The sequence below is a fragment of the Chiloscyllium punctatum genome, chromosome 15 (assembly GCF_047496795.1).
Source record: "Chiloscyllium punctatum isolate Juve2018m chromosome 15, sChiPun1.3, whole genome shotgun sequence".
Taxonomy (NCBI): Eukaryota; Metazoa; Chordata; class Chondrichthyes; order Orectolobiformes; family Hemiscylliidae; genus Chiloscyllium; species Chiloscyllium punctatum.
Window position 1 is genome coordinate 86370772 of NC_092753.1, and position 23867 is coordinate 86394638.

Here is a 23867-nt window from a genome sequence, read left to right on the forward strand (position 1 = left end):
AGAAACTACAACACAGTCTACCACACCAGGCACAACATCACAAACTACCACACCAGAAACAACATCACAAACTACCACACCAGGCACAACAACACAAACTACCACACCAGAAACTACAACACAAACTACCACACCTGAAACAACAACACAAACTACCACACCAGAAACTACAACACAAACTACCACACCAGAAACTACAACACAAACTACCACACCCGAAACAACAACACAATCTACCACACCAGAAACAACAACACAATCTACCACACCAGAAACAACAACACAATCTACCACACCAGAAATTACAACACAGTCTACCACACCAGAAACAACAACACAAACTACCACACCAGAAACAACATCACAACCTACCACACCAGGCACAACAACACAAACTACCACTCCAGAAACTACAACACAAACTACCACACCAGAAACTACAACACAAACTACCACACCAGAAACAAAAACACAATCTACCACCCCAGAAACAACAACACAGTCGACCACACCAGAAACAACAACACAAACTACCACACCAGAAACAACAACACAAACTACCACACCAGAAACAAAAACACAATCTACCACCCCAGAAACAACAACACAGTCGACCACACCAGAAACTACAACACAAACTACCACACCTGAAACAACAACACAATCTATCACACCCGAAACAACAACACAATCTACCACACCAGAAACTACAACACAAACTACCACACCAGAATCTACAACACAATCTACCACACCCGAAATAACAACACAATCTACCACACCAGAAACAACAACACAATCTACCACACCAGAAATTACAACACTGTCTACCACACCAGAAACAACAACACAAACTACCACACCAGAAACAACATCACAAATTACCACAACAGGCACAACAACACAAACTACCACACCAGAAACTACAACACAAACTACCACACCAGAAACTACAACACAGTCTACCACACCAGGCACAACATCACAAACTACCACACCAGAAACAACATCACAAATTACCACAACAGGCACAACAACACAAACTACCACACCAGAAACTACAACACAAACTACCACACCCGAAACAACAACACAATCTACCACACCAGAAACAACAACGCAATCTACCACACCAGAAATTACAACACAGTCTACCACACCAGAAACAACATCACAAATTACCACAACAGGCACAACAACACAAACTACCACACCAGAAACTACAACACAAACTACCACACCCGAAACAACAACACAATCTACCACACCAGAAACAACAACGCAATCTACCACACCAGAAATTACAACACAGTCTACCACACCAGAAGCAACAACACAAACTACCACTCCAGAAACAACAACACAAACTACCACACCAGAAATTACAACACAGTCTACCACACCAGGCACAACATCACAAACTACCACACCAGAAACAACATCACAAACTACCACACCAGGCATAACAACAACACAAACTACCATACCAGAAACTACAACACAAACTACCACACCCGAAACAACAACACAATCTACCACACCAGAAACAACAACACAATCTACCACACCAGAAACAACAACACAATCTACCACACCAGAAACAACAACACAATCTACCACACCAGAAATTACAACACAGTCTACCACACCAGAAACAACAACACAAACTACCACACCAGAAACAACAACACAATCTACCACACCAAGCACAACATCACAATCTACCAAACCAGGCACAACATCACAAACTTCCACACCAGAAACAACAGCACAATCTACCACACCAGAAACTACAACACAAACTACCACACCAGAAACTACAACACAGTCTACCACACCAGAAACAACAACACAATCGACCACACAAGAAACTACAACCCAAACTACCACATCAAGCACAACTTCACAAACTACCACACCAGAAACAACATCACGATCTACCACACAAGAAACTACAACACAAACTACAACACCAGAAACAACATCACAATCTACCACACCAGAAACTACAACACAATCTACCACACCAGAAACTACAACACAATCTACCACACCAGAAACTACAACACAATCTACCACACAAGAAACTACAACCCAAACTACCACATCAAGCACAACTTCACAAACTACCACACCAGAAACAACATCACAATCTACCACAACAGAAACAACAACACAACCTACCACACCAGAAACTACAACACAGTCTACCACACCAGAAACAACATCACAATCTACCACACCAGAAACTACAACACAATCTACCACACCAGAAACTACAACACAATCTACCACACAAGAAACTACAACCGAAACTACCGCATCAAGCACAACTTCACAAACTACCACACCAGAAACTACAACACAAACTACCACACCAGAAACTACAACACAGTCTACCACACCAGAAACAACAACACAATCGACCACACAAGAAACTACAGCCCAAACTACCACATCAAGCACAACTTCACAAACTACCACACCAGAAACAACATCACGATCTACCACACAAGAAACTACAACACAAACTACAACACCAGAAACAACATCACAATCTACCACACCAGAAACTACAACACAATCTACCACACCAGAAACTACAACACAATCTACCACACCAGAAACTACAACACAATCTACCACACAAGAAACTACAACCCAAACTACCACATCAAGCACAACTTCACAAACTACCACACCAGAAACAACATCACAATCTACCACAACAGAAACAACAACACAACCTACCACACCAGAAACTACAACACAGTCTACCACACCAGAAACAACATCACAATCTACCACACCAGAAACTACAACACAATCTACCACACAAGAAACTACAACCGAAACTACCACATCAAGCACAACTTCACAAACTACCACACCAGAAACTACAACACAGTCTACCACACCAGAAACAACAACACAACCTACCACACCAGAAACTACAACACAGTCTACCACACCAGAAACAACATCACAATCTACCACACAAGAAACTACAACCGAAACTACCACACCAGAAACAACAACACAAACTACCACACCAGAAATTATAACACAGTCTACCACACCAGAAACAACATCACAAACTACCAGACCAGAAACTACAACACAATCTACCACACCAGGTACAACATTACAAAGTACCACACCAGAAACAACAACACAAACTACCACACCAGAAACAACAACACAAACTACCACACCAGAAATTATAACACAGTCTACCACACCAGAAACAACATCACAAACTACCAGACCAGAAACTACAACACAATCTACCACACCAGGTACAACATTACAAACTACCACACCAGAAACAACAACACAAACTACCACACCAAAAACTACAACACAATCTACCACACCAGAAACTACAACACAGTCTACCACACCAGGCACAACATCACAAACTACCACACCAGAAACTACAACACAATCTACCACACCAGAAACTACAACACAATCTACCACACAAGAAACTACAACCGAAACTACCACATCAAGCACAACTTCACAAACTACCACACCAGAAACTACAACACAGTCTACCACACCAGAAACAACAACACAAACTACCACACCAGAAATTATAACACAGTCTACCACACCAGAAACAACATCACAAACTACCAGACCAGAAACTACAACACAATCTACCACACCAGGTACAACATTACAAACTACCACACCAGAAACAACAACACAAACTACCACACCAAAAACTACAACACAATCTACCACACCAGAAACTACAACACAATCTACCAGACCAGAAACAACAACACAATCTATCACATCAGACACTACAACACAATCTACCACAACAGAAACCATAACAAAAACTACCACACCAGAAACAACAACACAATCTACCACACCAGAAACTACAACACAAACTACCACATCAGAAACCAGAACACAATCAACCCCGCCAGAAAAAACAACACAATCTACCACACCAGAAACGACAACAGAAACTACTACACCAGAAACAACAACGCAATCTACCACACCAGAAACCACTTCACAATCTACCACATCAGAAACTTCAACACAATCTACTACACCAGAAACCACTTCACAATCTACCACACCAGAAACTTCTACACAAACTACTACACCAGGAATAACAACCCCATCTACCACACCAGAAACTACAACACAAACTACCACACCAGGCACAACAACTCAATCAGCCACACCAGAAACAACATCACAAACTACCTCCCCAGAAACTACAGCACAATCTACCACACCAGGCTCAACCTCACAAACTACCACACCAGAAACTACAACACAATCTACCACACCAGGCACAACATCACAAACTACCACACCCGAACCTACAACACGATCTACCACACCAGGCTCAACCTCACAAACTACCACACCAGAAACTACAACACAGTCTACCACACCAGGCACAACATCACAAACTAACACACCCGAAACTACAATACGCTCTACCACACCAGGCTCAACCTCACAAACTAGCACACCACAAACTACAACACAAACTACCACACCAGGCACAACAACTCAATCAACCACACCAGAAACAACATCACAAACTACCTCCCCAGAAACTACAGTACAATCTACCACACCAGGCTCAACCTCACAAACTACCACACCAGAAACTACAACACAATCTACCACACCAGGCACATCACAAACTACCACACAAGAAACAACATCACAAACTACCACACCAGAAACTACAACACAATCTACCACACCAGAAACAACTTCACAATCTACCATGCCAGAAACTACAACACAAACTACCACACCAGAAACAACACAAACTACCTCTCCAGAAACTACAACACAAACTACCACACCAGAAACAACAGCTCAATCTACCACACCAGGTACAACATCACAAACTACCACACTAGAAACTACAACACAATCTACCACACCAGGCACAACATCACAAACTACCACACCAGAAACTGCAACACAAACTACCACACCAGGCAAAACATCACAAACCACCACACTAGGCTCAACATCACAAACTACCACACTAGAAACTACAACACAAACTACCACACCAGGCACAACATCACTAACTACCACACCAGAAACTACAACACAAACTACCACACCAGGCACAACATCACAAACTACCACACCGGAAACAACATCACAATCTACCACACCAGAAACTACAACACAATCTACCACACCAGAAACCACTTCACAATCTACCACGCCAGAAACAACATCACAAACTACTACACCAGAAACAACATCACAATCTACCACAGCAGAAACCATTTTACAATCTACCACTCCAGAAACTACAACACAAACTACCACACCAGAAATAACAACACAAACTACCACACCAGAAACTACAACACAATCTACCACACCAGGCACATCACAAACTACCACACAAGAAACAACATCACAAACTACCACACCAGAAACTACAACACAAACTACCACACCAGAAATAACAACACAAACTACCACACCAGAAACTACAACACAATCTACCACACCAGGCACATCACAAACTACCACACAAGAAACAACATCACAAACTACCACACCAGAAACTACAACACAAACTACCACACCAGAAACTACAACACAATCTACCACACCAGAAACCACTTCACAATCTACCACACCAGAAACTACAACACAATCTACCACACCAGAAACAACTTCACAATCTACCACACCGGAAACAACATCACAATCTACCACACCAGAAACTACAACACAATCTACCACACCAGGCACATCACAAACTACCACACCAGAAACAACTTCACAATCTACCATGCCAGAAACTACAACACAAACTACCACACCAGAAATTACAACACAATCTACCAGACCAGAAACAACAACACAATCTATCACATCAGACACTACAACACAATCTACCACAACAGAAACCATAACAAAAACTACCACACCAGAAACAACAACACAATCTACCACACCAGAAACTACAACACAAACTACCACATCAGAAACCAGAACACAATCAACCCCGCCAGAAAAAACAACACAATCTACCACACCAGAAACGACAACAGAAACTACTACACCAGAAACAACAACGCAATCTACCACACCAGAAACCACTTCACAATCTACCACATCAGAAACTTCAACACAATCTACTACACCAGAAACCACTTCACAATCTACCACACCAGAAACTTCTACACAAACTACTACACCAGGAATAACAACCCCATCTACCACACCAGAAACTACAACACAAACTACCACACCAGGCACAACAACTCAATCAGCCACACCAGAAACAACATCACAAACTACCTCCCCAGAAACTACAGCACAATCTACCACACCAGGCTCAACCTCACAAACTACCACACCAGAAACTACAACACAATCTACCACACCAGGCACAACATCACAAACTACCACACCCGAACCTACAACACGATCTACCACACCAGGCTCAACCTCACAAACTACCACACCAGAAACTACAACACAGTCTACCACACCAGGCACAACATCACAAACTAACACACCCGAAACTACAATACGCTCTACCACACCAGGCTCAACCTCACAAACTAGCACACCACAAACTACAACACAAACTACCACACCAGGCACAACAACTCAATCAACCACACCAGAAACAACATCACAAACTACCTCCCCAGAAACTACAGTACAATCTACCACACCAGGCTCAACCTCACAAACTACCACACCAGAAACTACAACACAATCTACCACACCAGGCACATCACAAACTACCACACAAGAAACAACATCACAAACTACCACACCAGAAACTACAACACAATCTACCACACCAGAAACAACTTCACAATCTACCATGCCAGAAACTACAACACAAACTACCACACCAGAAACAACACAAACTACCTCTCCAGAAACTACAACACAAACTACCACACCAGAAACAACAGCTCAATCTACCACACCAGGTACAACATCACAAACTACCACACTAGAAACTACAACACAATCTACCACACCAGGCACAACATCACAAACTACCACACCAGAAACTGCAACACAAACTACCACACCAGGCAAAACATCACAAACCACCACACTAGGCTCAACATCACAAACTACCACACTAGAAACTACAACACAAACTACCACACCAGGCACAACATCACTAACTACCACACCAGAAACTACAACACAAACTACCACACCAGGCACAACATCACAAACTACCACACCGGAAACAACATCACAATCTACCACACCAGAAACTACAACACAATCTACCACACCAGAAACCACTTCACAATCTACCACGCCAGAAACAACATCACAAACTACTACACCAGAAACAACATCACAATCTACCACAGCAGAAACCATTTTACAATCTACCACTCCAGAAACTACAACACAAACTACCACACCAGAAATAACAACACAAACTACCACACCAGAAACTACAACACAATCTACCACACCAGGCACATCACAAACTACCACACAAGAAACAACATCACAAACTACCACACCAGAAACTACAACACAAACTACCACACCAGAAATAACAACACAAACTACCACACCAGAAACTACAACACAATCTACCACACCAGGCACATCACAAACTACCACACAAGAAACAACATCACAAACTACCACACCAGAAACTACAACACAAACTACCACACCAGAAACTACAACACAATCTACCACACCAGAAACCACTTCACAATCTACCACACCAGAAACTACAACACAATCTACCACACCAGAAACAACTTCACAATCTACCACACCGGAAACAACATCACAATCTACCACACCAGAAACTACAACACAATCTACCACACCAGGCACATCACAAACTACCACACCAGAAACAACTTCACAATCTACCATGCCAGAAACTACAACACAAACTACCACACCAGAAATTACAACACAATCTACCACACCAGAAACTACAACACAATCTACCACACCAGAAACCACTTCACAATCTACCACGCCAGAAACAACATCACAATCTACTACACCAGAAACAACATCACAATCTACCACAGCAGAAACCATTTTACAATCTACCACACCAGAAACTACAACAGAAACCTCCACACCAGAAATAACAACGCAGTCTACCACACCAGAAACAACATCACAAACTACCACACCTGAAACAACAACACAACCTACCATACGAGGAACAACAACACAATCTTCCACACCAGAAACAACAACACAATCTACCACACCAGGCACAACATCACAAACTGCCACACCGGAAACAACAACACAATCTACTGCGCCAGGCACAACATCACAAACTACCACACCAGAATCAACAACACAATCTACCACACCAGAAACAACATCACAAACTACCACACCAGAAAGAACAACTCAATCTACCACACCAGAAACAACAACACAATCTACGACACCAGAAACAACAACACAATCTACCACACCAGAAGCAACATCACAAACTATCACACCAGAATCTAAAGCACAATCTACAACACCAGAAGCCACATCACAATCTACCACACCAGAAACAACATCACAAACTACTACACCAGAAACAACATCACAATCTACCACAGCAGAAACCATTTTACAATCTACCACACCAGAAACTACAACAGAAACCTCCACACCAGAAATAAAAACGCAGTCTACCACACCAGAAACAACATCACAAACTACCACACCTGAAACAACATCACAAACTACCACACCCGAAACAACATCACAATCTACCACAACAGAAACCACTTCAAAACCTTCTAAACTAGAAACTGCAACACAAACTACCACACCAGAAATAACAACACAATCTACCACTCCAGAAACAACTTCACAATCTACCACACCAGAAACTACAACAGAAACTAACAAACCAGGCACGTCCACACAATTTACCACACCAGAAACAACTTCTCAATTTACCACACTCGGCACAACATCACAAACAACAACACCAGAAACAACAACACAAACTGCCCCACCAGAAACTACATCACAAACTACCACTCAAGAAACAATAACACAATCAACCACACCAAAAACAACTTCACAATCTACCACACCAGAAACTACAACACAGACTACCACACCAGAAAAAACTTTACAATCTTCCACACCAGAAACTACATCACAAACTACCACACCAGAAACAACATCACAATCTATCACACCAGAATCAACATCACAATCTACCACACCAGAATCCACTTCACAATCTATCACACCAGAAACTACAACACAAACTACCACACCAGGCACATCACAAACTATCACACAAGAAACAACAACACAAACTACCACACCAGAAACTACAAAAAAATCTACCACACCAGAAACAACATCACAAACTACCACACCTGAAACAACAACACAAATTAACACACCAGAAACAACATCACAATCTACCACACCAGAAACTACAACACAATCTACCACACCAAAAACAACATCACAAACTACCACTCCAGAAACTACAACACAGTCTACCACACCAAAAACAACATCACAATCTACCACTCCAGAAACTACAACACAGTCTACCACACCAAAAACAACATCACAATCTACCACTCCAGAAACTACAACACAGACTAACACACCAGAAACAACAACACAATCTACCACCCCAGGCACAACATCACAATCTACCACACCAGAAACTACAACACAATCTACCACACCAAAAACAACATCACAATCTACCACTCCAGAAACTACAACACAGTCTACCACACCAAAAACAACATCACAATCTACCACTCCAGAAACTACAACACAGACTAACACACCAGAAACAACAACACAATCTACCACCCCAGGCACAACATCACAATCTACCACACCAGAAACTACAACACAAGCTACCACATCAGAAATAACAACACAAACTAACACACCAGAAACTACAACACAATCTACCACACCAGAAACTACTACACAATCTACCACACCAGGCACAACATCACAAACTACCACACCAGAATCTACATCACAATCTACCACACCAGAAACAACATCACAAACTACCACACCAGCAACTACAATACAATCTACCACACCAGGCACAACATCACAAACTGCCACACCAGAAACAATATCACATTCTAACACACCAGAAACTACAACACAATCTACCACACCAGAAACAACAACACAGTCTACAACACCAGAAACAACAACACAATCTACCACTCCAGAAACAACAACACAATCTACCACATCAGAAACTACAACACAAACTACCACACCAGGCACAACAACACAATCTACCACACCAGAAACAACATCACAAACTACCACACCAGCAACTACAATACAATCTACCACACCAGAAACAATATCACAATCTACCACACCAGAAACAACAACACAATCTAACACACCAGAAACAACAACACAAACTACCACACCAGAAACAACAACACAATCTACCACACCAGAAACAACAACACAAACTACCACACCAGAAATAACAACACAATCTACCACACCAGAAACAACTTCACAAACTACCACACCGGAAACAACGACACGATCTACCACACCAGAAACTACAACACAAACTAACGCAGCAGAAACAACAAAACAATCTACCACACCAGAAACTACAACACAATCTCCCACACCAGAAACATCAACACCATCTACCACACAAGAAACGAACACAGAATCTACCACACCAGAAACAACAACACAATCTACCACACCAGAAACAACAACACAATCTACCACACAGGGCACAACATCGCATACTACCACACCAGAATCTACATTACAAACTACCACACCAGGCACAACACAAACTACGACAACAGAAACTACATCACTAACTACCACACCAGGCACAACAACACAATCTACCACACCAGAAACTACATCACAAACTACCACACCAGGCACAACAACACAAACTACCACAACAGATACTACATCACTAACTATCACACCAGGCACAACAACACAATCTACCACACCAGAGACTACATCACAAACTACCACACCAGGCACAACAACACAAACTACCACAACAGAAACTACATCACAAACTACCACACCAGGCACAACAACACAATCTACCACACCAGAAACTACATCACAATCTACCACACCAGAAACTACATCACAAACTACCACACCAGGCACAACAACACAAACTACCGCAACAGAAACTACATCACAAACTACCACACCAGGCACAACAACACAAACTACCACAACAGAAACTACATCACAAACTACCACACCAGGCACAACAACACAAACTACCACAACAGAAACTACATCACTAACTACCACACCAGAAACAACAACACAATCTACCACACCAGAAACTACAACACAAACTACCACACCAGGCACAACAACACAAACTACCACAACAGAAACTACATCACAAACTACCACACCAGGCACAACAACACAAACTACCACAACAGAAACTACATCACTAACTACCACACCAGGCACAACAACACAAACTACCACAACAGAAACTACATCAAAATCTACCACACCAGGCACAACAACACAATCTACCACACCAGAAACTACAACACAAACTACCACACCAGGCACAACAACACAATCTACCACACCAGAAACTACATCACAAACTACCACACCAGGCACAACAACACAAACTACCACAACAGAAACTACATCACAAACTACCACACCAGGCACAACAACACAAACTACCACAACAGAAACTACATCACTAACTACCACACCAGGCACAACAACACAATCTACCACACCAGAAACTACATCACAATCTACCACACCAGAAACTACATCACAAACTACCACACCAGGCACAACAACACAAACTACCACAACAGAAACTACATCACTAACTACCACACCAGGCACAACAACACAATCTACCACACCAGAAACTACATCACAAACTACCACACCAAAAACAACAACAGAATCTATCACACCAGAAACAACAACACGATCTACCACACCAGAAACAACAACACAATCTAAAACACCAGAAACAACAACAGAATCTACCACACCCGGCACAACAACACAACCTACCACAACAGAAACTACAACACAATCTTTCACACCAGGCTCAACAACGCAATCTACAACACCAGAAACAACAACACAAACTACCACACCAGAAACATCAACACAATCTACCACACCAGAAACTACCACAGAAACCACCACACCAGGAACAACAACACAATCTACAACACCAGAAACAACAACACAAACTACCACACCAGAAACATCAACACAGTCTACCACACCAGAAACTACCACAGAAACCACCACACCAGAAGCAACGACACAATCTACCACACCAGAAACTACAACACAAACTACCACACCAGAAACTACGACACAGACTACCACGCCAGGCACAACATCACAAACTACCGCACCAGAAACAACAACACAATCTACCACACCAGAAACATCAACACAATCTACCACACCAGAAAAAACAACTCAAACTACCACAATAGAAACAACATCACAATTTTCCACACCAGAAACAACTTCACAATCTACCACACCAGAAACTAAATCACAAACTCCCACACCAGGCACAACAACACAATCGACCACACCAGAAACTACAATACAAACCACCACAATAGAAACTACATCACAATCTACCACACCAGAAACTACATCACAAGCTACCACACCAGGCACAACAACACAACCTACCACACCAGAAACAACAACACAATCTACCACAACAGAAACAACAACACAATCTACCACACCAGAAACAACACAATCCACCACACCAGAAACACCAACACAATCTGCCACACCAGAAACAACACAATCTACCACACCACAATTAACAACCCAATCCACCACACCAGAAACAACAACACAAACTACCACACCAGAAACACCAACACAATCTACCACACCAGAAACAACAACACAATCTACCACACCAGAAACAACAACACAATCTACCACACCACAAATAACAACCCAATCCAGCACACCAGAAACTACATCACAAACTACCACACCAGGCGTAACACCACGATCTACCACACCAGAAACAACAACACAATCTACTACATCAGAAACTACAACACAAACTACCACACCAGAAACCACTTCACAATCTAGCACACCAGAAACAACAACAGAATCTACCACACCAGAAACATCAACACAATCTACCAACCCAGAAAAAACAACACAAACTACCACACCAGAAACAACTTCACAATCTACCACACCAGAAACTACAACACAAACTACCACAATAGAAACAACATCACAATCTTCCAAACCAGAAACAACTTCACAATCTACCACACCAGAAACTACATCACAATCTACCACACCAGAAACTACATCACAAGCTACCACACCAGGCACAACAACACAATCTACCACACCAGAAATTACAACACAATCTACCACACCAGAAACATTAACACAATCTACCAACCGACAAAAAACAACACAAACTACCACACCAGAATCTACAACACAATCCACCACACCAGAAACTACAACACAAACTACCACAATAGAAACTACATCACAAACTACCACACCAGGCACAACAACACAATCTTCCACACCAGAAACAACAACACAATCTACCACACCAGAAATAACAACACAATCTACCAAACCAGGCACATCATCACACACTAACACTCCAGAAACTACAATACAAACTACCACATCAGGCGTAACACCACAATCTACCACACCAGAAACAACAACACAATCTACTACATCAGAAACTACAACACAAACTACCACACCAGAAACAACAACAGAATCTACCACACCAGAACCTACAACACAATCTACTATACCAGGCTCAACAACAGAATCTACCACACCAGAAACTACAACACAATCTACCACACCAGGCTCAACAATACAATCTACCACACCAGAAACAATATCACAAACTACCACACCAGGGACAACAACACAAATTACCAAAACAGAAACAACATCACAATCTACCACACCTGAAAGAACAACCCAATCCACCACACCAGAAACTACAACACAAACTACCACACCAGAAACTACAACACAAACTAGCACAATAGAAACAACAACACAATCTACCACACCAGAAACATCAACACAATCTACCAACTCAGAAAAAACAACACAAACTACCACACCAGAAACAACTTCACAATCTACCACACCAGAAACTACAACACAAACTACCACACCAGAAACTACAACACAAACTAGCACAATAGAAACAACAACACAATCTACCACACCAGAAACATCAACACAATCTACCAACTCAGAAAAAACATCACAATCTTCCAAACCAGAAACAGCTTCACAATTTACCACACCAGAAACTACATCACAATCTACCACACCAGAAACTACATCACAAGCTACCACACCAGGCACAACAACACAAACTACCACAACAGAAACAACAACACAATCTACCACACCAGAAATTACAACACAATCTACCACACCAGAAACATTAACACAATCTACCAACCGACAAAAAACAACACAATCTACCACACCAGAAATTACAACTCAAACTACCACAATAGAAACAACATCACAATCTTCCACACCAGAAACAACTTCACAATCTACCACACCAGAAACTACAAGACAAACTACCACAATAGTAACTACATCACAAACTACCACACCAGGCACAACAACACAATCTTCCACACCAGAAACAACAACACAATCTACCAAACCAGGCACAACATCACAAACTAACACTCCAGAAACTACAATACAAACTACCACATCAGGCGTAACACCACAATCTACCACCCCAGAAACAACAACACAATCTACCACACCAGAAACTACAACACAAACTACCACAATAGAAACAACATCACAATCTTCCACACCAGAAACAACTTCACAATCTACCACACCAGAAACTACAAGACAAACTACCACAATAGTAACTACATCACAAACTACCACACCAGGCACAACAACACAATCTTCCACACCAGAAACAACAACACAATCTACCAAACCAGGCACAACATCACAAACTAACACTCCAGAAACTACAATACAAACTACCACATCAGGCGTAACACCACAATCTACCACCCCAGAAACAACAACACAATCTACTACATCAGAAACTACAACACAAACTACCACACCAGAAACAACAACAGAATCTACCACACCAGGCACATCACAAACTACCACACAAGAAACAACATCACAAACTACCACACCAGAAACTACAACACAATCTACCACACCAGAAACATCAACACAATCTACCAACTCAGAAAAAACATCACAATCTTCCAAACCAGAAACAACTTCACAATTTACCACACCAGAAACTACATCACAATCTACCACACCAGAAACTACATCACAAGCTACCACACCAGGCACAACAACACAAACTACCACAACAGAAACAACAACACAATCTACCACACCAGAAATTACAACACAATCTACCACACCAGAAACATTAACACAATCTACCAACCGACAAAAAACAACACAAACTACCACACCAGCATCTACAACACAATCTACCACACCAGAAACTACAACACAAACTACCACAATAGAAACAACATCACAATCTTCCACACCAGAAACAACTTCACAATCTACCACACCAGAAACTACAAGACAAACTACCACAATAGTAACTACATCACAAACTACCACACCAGGCACAACAACACAATCTTCCACACCAGAAACAACAACACAATCTACCACACCAGAAATAACAACACAATCTACCAAACCAGGCACAACATCACAAACTAACACTCCAGAAACTACAATACAAACTACCACATCAGGCGTAACACCACAATCTACCACCCCAGAAACAACAACACAATCTACTACATCAGAAACTACAACACAAACTACCACACCAGAAACAACAACAGAATCTACCACACCAGAAACTACAACACAATCTACCACATCAGGCACAACATCACAATCTACCACACCAGGCTCAATAACACAAACTACCACACCAGGAACTACAACACAAACTACCACACCAGGCTCAACAATACAATCTACCACACCAGAAACAATATCACAAACTACCACCCCAGGGACAACAACACAAATTACCAAAACAGAAACAACATCACAATCTACCACACCTGAAAGAACAACACAAACTACCACACCAGAAACTACAACACAATCTACCATACCAGGCACAACATCACAAACTAACATACCAGAAACTACGACACAATCTACAACACCAGAATCTAGAACACAATCTACCACACCCGTGGCCATATCACAAACTACCATACCAAGCACAACAACACAATCTACCACACCTGAAACTATAACACAATCTACCACACCAGACACAACAACACAATCTACCACACCAGAAGCAACAACACAATCTGCCACACCAGGCACAACAACACAATCTACCATACCAGAAATAACAACACAATCTACCACACCAGAAACAACATCACAATCTACCACACGAGAAATAACATCACAATCTACCACACCAGAAACAACAACACAATCTACCACACCAGAAACAACATCACAAACAATCATACTAGAAACAACATCACACACTACCACACCCAAAGTAATATCACAATCATCCTCACCAGAAACATTATCACCAACTACTACACCAGAAACAAGAACACAATCTATCGCACCAGTAATTACGTCAGAAATTACCACACCATTAACTCCAACACAAAGTAACCCTGCAGTAACATCGACTGTAGCTACCACATCGTCACTACCTATCACATCAGAAACAACATCACAACTTACCACACCAGAAACAGCATCACTATCTACCATACCAGAAACAACATCACTAACTATCAGTCCAGAAACATCAACTGTAACTACCACAGCAGAAACATCAGCTGTAACTAGTTCACCACAAATTACATCAGAATCTATGTCAATAGAAACGTCATCACTGACTACAACACCAAAAACTAGCACACAACAATCATCAACACTAACTATCACACCTGTAACATTAACTTTGTCTACTACTGTGCCAACTTCCATACTGGAAACAACTTCAGAAACGACCTCAACAGAAACATCAGCACTAACTACCACAACAGAATTATCGACTGCATCCACCACAGAAACATCGACACCAACTATAACAGCAGGAACATCGACTGTATCCACCACAGAAACATCGACACCAACTATAACAACAGGAACATCGACTGTATCCACCACAGAAACATCGACACCAACTATAACAACAGGAACATCGACTGTATCCACCACAGAAACATCGACACCAACTATAACAACAGGAACATCAGTGCTAACTACCACACCAGAAACATCGACACCAACTATAACAACAGGAACATTGATTGTATCCACCACAGAAACATTGACACCAACTATAACAACAAGAACATCGACTGTATCCACCACAGAAACATCGACACCAACTATAACAACAGGAACATCGGTGCTAACTACCACACCAGAAACATCGACACCAACTATAACAACAGGAACATCGACTGTATCCACCATAGAAACATCGACACCAACTATAACAACAGAAACATCGATTGTATCCACCACAGAAACATCGACACCAACTATAACAGCAGGAACATCGACTGTATCCACCACAGAAACATCGACACCAACTATAACAACAGGAACATCGACTGTATCCACCACAGAAACATCGACACCAACTATAACAGCAGGAACATTGACTGTATCCACCACAGAAACATCGACACCAACTATAACAACAGAATTATCGACTGTATCCACCACAGAAACATCGACACCAACTATAACAACAGGAACATCGGTGCTAACTACCACACCAGAAACATCGACACCAACTATAACAACAGGAACATCGACTGTATCCACCATAGAAACATCGACACCAACTATAACAGCAGGAACATCAACAGTAATGACCACAGTAAACACAACTATCCCAACTTTCTTACCAACCTCAACATCAACCCTGCCCACCACAACCCCAACTACTGCACCGACCACTAGAATCATCACAGCAGCTGCTACTTCCCCACCTGTCTGCAGTAAGTAACCTAAATATTGTTTTTGGTAGCCCACTGATTGTAGAATTACTGTTGTATCACCATTATAGGAATAATTGTCAATGACAACAGTCATTTCATTTAGATCTTGTGCTATCTGTAACTTAGTCAGTGGTTAGTACTCTAAGACTGAGCTTTGGAAGAATTCGTAAAAGTAAAGGTTGATTTCTTTCACGTCTGAATCCCAAACTGATACCTTTAATTTACTCTCAAATAAAAAAATTTGAACTTATAAGGAACGCCAAATGGCTCAAAGCTCTTTACAGCCGGCTAAATGCTTCTGTTTGAAAAATCACTATCCTGATGCAATAAATATGAGAACTCATCTGGATTTGACAACATCTGTAGAGACAGCAATGTCATATGACCAGATGCCTTTTTTTTTGTGATATTGATTTAGGTACAAATATCAGCCAAGATACTGGGTGTAAATGCCATGCTCTTTATTATTGGGATGATGCCCATGGATCACTTACTACCACCCGAGCTGATATTTTATCCAAAATGATGACACCTCCCAACAGTATAGTGTACAGAAACTCCAGTGCAGAGTTTTCAAACTCCGAGAATAGGACTTCAACCTGGAACTCTGTGATTCAGAAAAGGTGGCACTGCCAATAGAGCCAGCCACTACCTTATAAAATGGCACAGAATAAACACCTTTCCACTTAATGCACAGCCTCTGGCCATTAAGATGTTGATATTGAGAAGAAGTCCTATATGACTGTCCTTTACCCTAACGTACCTGTGTGAACCTGCTTTGGAGTAGATGTTATTTGAGAAGGGGCGCCACTGGCAATACCAGCATTCGCTGCCCAACCCTAAATCTTGAACTGAGTGACTTCCTAGGCTATTTGAGAGGGCAGTTAAGAGTTAACCTCATTGCTGTGGGTCTGGAGTCACATGTAGGCCAGACCAGGTAAGGATGTGAGATTTTCTTCCCTAAAAGCAACATCAGTTCTTTTAACAATTGATTGAATCTTTCATGGTCCCCATTATCGAGACTGGATTCAATTGCTTAGATTTATGTTTTACCAGTTACCTTGATGAAATTTGAGCCCACATTTCCAGTTTGTTAGCCTTGGCCTTCAGATTGTGGGCGGCATGGTGGCACAGTGGTTAGCACTGCTGCCTCATAGCACCAGAGACCTGGGCTCAATTCCCACCTTAGGCGACTGACTGTGTGGGGTTTGCACTTTCTCCCTGTGTCTGCGTGGGTTTCCTTCGGGTGCTCTGGTTTCCTCCCACAGTCCAAAAATGTGCAGGTTAGGTGAATTGGCCACACTAAATTGCCCGTAGTGTTAGGTGCAGGGGTGAATGGGTGTGGGTGGGGGCGGGTCGGTGTGGGCTGAAGGGCCTGTTTCCACAGTGTAAGTAATCTAATCTAATCTAATTAGTAGACCAGTGAAATTATCTCTACCTCAATTTTTCAGCCATTTTGTCTTGCCCAAAATCAACAGGTTAACATGTATAATTATATACCAAGTGCCAGCACTCACATCTGCCCAAATGGCCTGACATCTCAAGGCTTCCTTCCTCCAGTCCTGTCCATCAGTGCCCTCCTTGTGATTGCTCCCACAGGGTTGTAGATTGATGCCTCACATCTCTGGTATTCTGTCCTGTATGTCTATCAGTCTGCCCGTTTGTAGTTGTGGGGCAGTAAAATATTAATAAGGTCTTATCAGTGCGATCTTCCTGGGTTGGTGAGGTTTTGGACAGAAATTGCCAAACTGGAGAGAACCTTTATCAGGAGCTAGGCAAGTGAATGGAGAGGGGTTAGGAAACACTTCTTTATACTGGGTACAGTGTGAATATGAAACTTTCTGTCAAAGTAAGCAATAGGTGCTAACTGTTGGTAAGATGGTGGCATAGTGTAATGTCACTGGATTAGTTATCCATAGGCTTAATGCTGGGATCTGGCTGGATTTAAAATTCAGTTAACAAAAGTTGGAATTGGAAGCCTGGTGAACATGCAGGTTCATCAATTGCTGTACAAACCTGATTCTGGTTCACTCACGTTCTCTCAGAAGGAAATCTGCCATCCTTACCCAGTCTGGCCCATATGGGACTCCAGACCCACTGCAATATGGTTGACTCTGACCTGCCCTCTGAAATGGTCCTTGCAAAGTGCTCAGGTCAAACACAATTAGGGATGGATATTATCAAATAGCAACCATTATCAAAAAGCATACATTTTAAAAATCAAACAGTAATTTTAAGTTCAAATGATTAGATTTGTGCCATCCAAGTGTATGAAGGGATGTGGATTTTAGATAGTTGGGTTATGTTGAGGTAGGCGTAGCTATGATCTCATTCAATAGAGATACAGGCAAATGGGACAAATGGCCTCTTCCTGTTTCTGTGATCTGGTTTATGTCAGCTGAATGGAGGCCTCTGATCATAAATTTTCAGCCAGAATGTCACCTGTTCCTGAGAAAGATATCATAGGCTGTTTGGTCTCCGAATAATCAAAGTGAATACAATCATGAGTTTATATCCTCAATCCAGATTAATCCTTTCACTGTCACTCTGTACTGTACCAGGGGAGTTCTGGAATCTTGCAACTCAGAGGCAATGGTGCTGACAACTAAGCCATGGTGTTATAATATTCCAAATAGGAGCAACTTCCTATTTAATGCATAGTCTATTGTCATTAAGATGCTGCAATCAGTTTAGAGTCTCAGCTCTCCATTCTTTTAGAATAATGCAGATAGAGGCCATTTTGCCCATCAAGTCTACACTGATCCTCCGAGGAGAAAGTGAGGACTGCAGATGCTGGAGATCAGAGCTGAAAAATGTGTTGCTGGAAAAGCGCTTTTCCAGCACCACACTCTCGACTCAGATCTCCAGCATCTGCAGTCCTCACTTTCTCCTAGTTGATTTTAACCTGCTGCTAAACTGATCCTCCCACCCAGTCCCACTCCATCCTCATAATTTCACATTTACTCATGGCTAATCTACGTAACTTGAACATCCCTGGACACTACATGATAATTTAGAATGGCTAATCTGCCTAACTTGCACATCTTTGGACTGTGTGATGAAACTAAAGCACCCAGGGGGATTTCTCACAGACACGGGGAGAACTGCACACTCCACAGTTGCCCAAGGGAGGAATCAAACCCAGATCCCTGGCATTGGGAGGCAGCAGTGCTAACCACTGAGCCACAATGCCATCCCTTTGTAGGGGTGTGCCTGTTTTGGTTTGTGAGTTTATATCCTTACTCCAGGACTAAAGCTTAATCGAAAGTAATCTCTTGACCATTACTCCACACCGTGCTGGGGGGGATTTCTACATTGTCACATGGTGCTGTCCCCCAAGTGAGATGTTAAAGTGAGTGTTCCTCTAATTGATTGTGTCTACAATAATCAAGATGAGGAGGTGCTGGTGTTGGACTGGAGTGGACAAAGTTAAAAATCACCCAACTAGATACCTGACAAAGGAGCAGCGCTCTGAAAGCTAGTACTTCCAAATAAACCTGTTGGACTATAACCTGGTGTTGGGTGATTTTTAACTTTGTACAATAAACAAGCCAAACAGAAAGGTTTGTTGTCTCCCTGTGCCCTGGCCAATATTTCACCTTAAATTAACACCACTGAGAAAACGATCTATTGTTAATCCTGTACATAGAATCACAGAACTGTTACAGCATAGTGTAAGGAGGCCATTTGGCTCATTTTGTTGCACCAGTTCTGTGCTGTACACAAAACAGCTTCCATATTAAACCTGAATAGCTGATGTCACCAAGCAACCTGATTGTTTCCTCGGAGTGTGGTGAGGTGTTAAAGAATTGGAAGTCTTTCTTTTCAAGTTAGAAATTAATGAATGCTCATTGTTAAACGTTCATAATGCATTTCTCTTTCAGTTCCAATCCAGTTTGTGCGTATAAATCTAATTCGTGTGACAAGTCATGAAATTTCCATTTCCTGGAACACCAAGAATGTATTCACCCTGACTGTATATGAGGTCATTTTAACCAGTACAACCAGCGAAGAATTGAAATTTGCGACGAACAAAAAAAAAGCAGTATTCAGGGATCTGCTTCCTGATGTTAACTATAACGTTTTGGTCTTGGTAAACTCTTGCAGCCAACAACAGTCAATACAAAGAAGAATCCGGACACGTAAGTCTTCAATGTTAAGGCTTAAGTAACAATGTACTGTACGATTCCATTCCCTGGACTATTGCTGAATTATCCCTGCCAAACCTCAGGGACTGCGTAAAGGGTCAGACTTGGCTCACACAGATTACGTCAGCCTTTCATGGTGTTTTTCTGCTTTACTAATGCCAGAGTAACCTGGGCTTCTCTGAGCTTTCCTCCTTTTCAGTCTGTGAGGCTCCAAATAAAGATTCTAGATGTACTTACATAGAAATTAGGAACAGGAATAGGCCATCTGATAATATCATTGCAGATCTGGTGATGGCCGTAAATCCACATTCTTGCCTATTCCCTATACCATTCACTCCCTTCTCAGTCAAGAACCTTTCTATTATTTTTCCTTAAAAATATTTAATGTCCCTGTCTCCACTGGTCTCTGGGGAAGAGAATATCGGAAACTCTCAGCAATCTGAGAGAAAAGACCCTTTGCATAAGGGCATAATAAATAGGGGCATGGGAAGGTCATTCAGGCCCTTGAGCCTGTCCTGCCATTCAATTGGATTGTGACTGATTTGACACTCTGAATGGCCATTCTCTTGATCTTTCCCCATAGTCCTTGACTCCAGTGAGCAGTGTCCTAATCTGTTTAATCTTTATTGTTAGACAGTCCCTCCAGACCAGGAATCATCCCAGTGATCAACTGAACTGCATTCAATGAAATGATATCATTCTTTAAATGAGGGGACCAAAACTGCACACAGTACTTCAGATGTGATCTCCCCCCCGGCACCTTGCACAGTTGCATTAAGGCTTCCCTACTCTTACATCCCAACTTCCTTGACATAAGGCTCAACATTTCATTAGCCTTCCTGATTACCTGCTATACCTGGGTGCTAGCGTTCTGTGTTTCATGGACAAATCTCTCCAAATCCCTTTGTGGGTACAGTTTTCTCTATTTAAATAATATCCTGTTCTTTTGTTCGTCCTTCCAAATGAACAACTTCGCATTTTCCCACATTATACTCTACTAGCTTTTCACCCATTTACTTAACCTGTCAACATCTCTCTGTAAACTGTTTGTATCTCTGTCACAACACATCTTTCTACCTATTTTTCTGACTTTCTGCAAATTTAGTGACAGTACATTCACCTCCTTCCTCCAAGTTATTAATAAACATTGTAAATAGTTGTGGTCCCAGCAGTGATTCCTGTGGAACCCCAGTGGTCACAATTTGCCAATCTGTAAAAGAGACCATTATTGCCACTCACTCTTTTCAGCCCATGAGCTAATTCTCTTACAGCCTTGATCTACTGTTACCAGCTTTGGAAGATTTGAGCTATGGAGAGATGCTGCATTGACTGGGGCTATTTTCCCTGGCGCATCACAGGCTGATGGGATGTCCTTGTAGAGGTTTATAAAATCATGAGGGACATGGATAGGGTAAATGGACAAGATCTTTTCCCTGAGCTGGGGAAGTCTAGAACTAGAGGGCATACTTTTAAGGTGAGAGGAGAAAGATTTAAAAGGGACCTGAGGGGCAACTTTTTCACACAGAGGATGTGTGGCGGAGGCTGGTACAATAACAGTATTTAAAAGGCATATGAATTGGAAGGGTTTAAAGGGATA

General features: G+C 41.8%; 1 protein-coding gene across 1 annotated transcript in view; it reads left to right on the forward strand.

The window, feature by feature from the left end:
• LOC140485872 (uncharacterized) overlaps positions 1-23867 on the forward strand; it is a 53723-nt gene that overhangs the window by 1514 nt on the left and 28342 nt on the right. The window contains exons 2-11 of the mRNA XM_072584324.1: positions 2031-2773; positions 3185-3474; positions 3685-3872; positions 4380-5501; positions 8805-9290; positions 9423-10286; positions 11175-12119; positions 14598-16457; positions 16674-18122; positions 22007-22264. Coding sequence (XP_072440425.1) covers positions 2031-2773; positions 3185-3474; positions 3685-3872; positions 4380-5501; positions 8805-9290; positions 9423-10286; positions 11175-12119; positions 14598-16457; positions 16674-18122; positions 22007-22264 — 8205 coding nt within the window. The remainder of the gene's footprint in view (positions 1-2030; positions 2774-3184; positions 3475-3684; positions 3873-4379; positions 5502-8804; positions 9291-9422; positions 10287-11174; positions 12120-14597; positions 16458-16673; positions 18123-22006; positions 22265-23867) is intronic.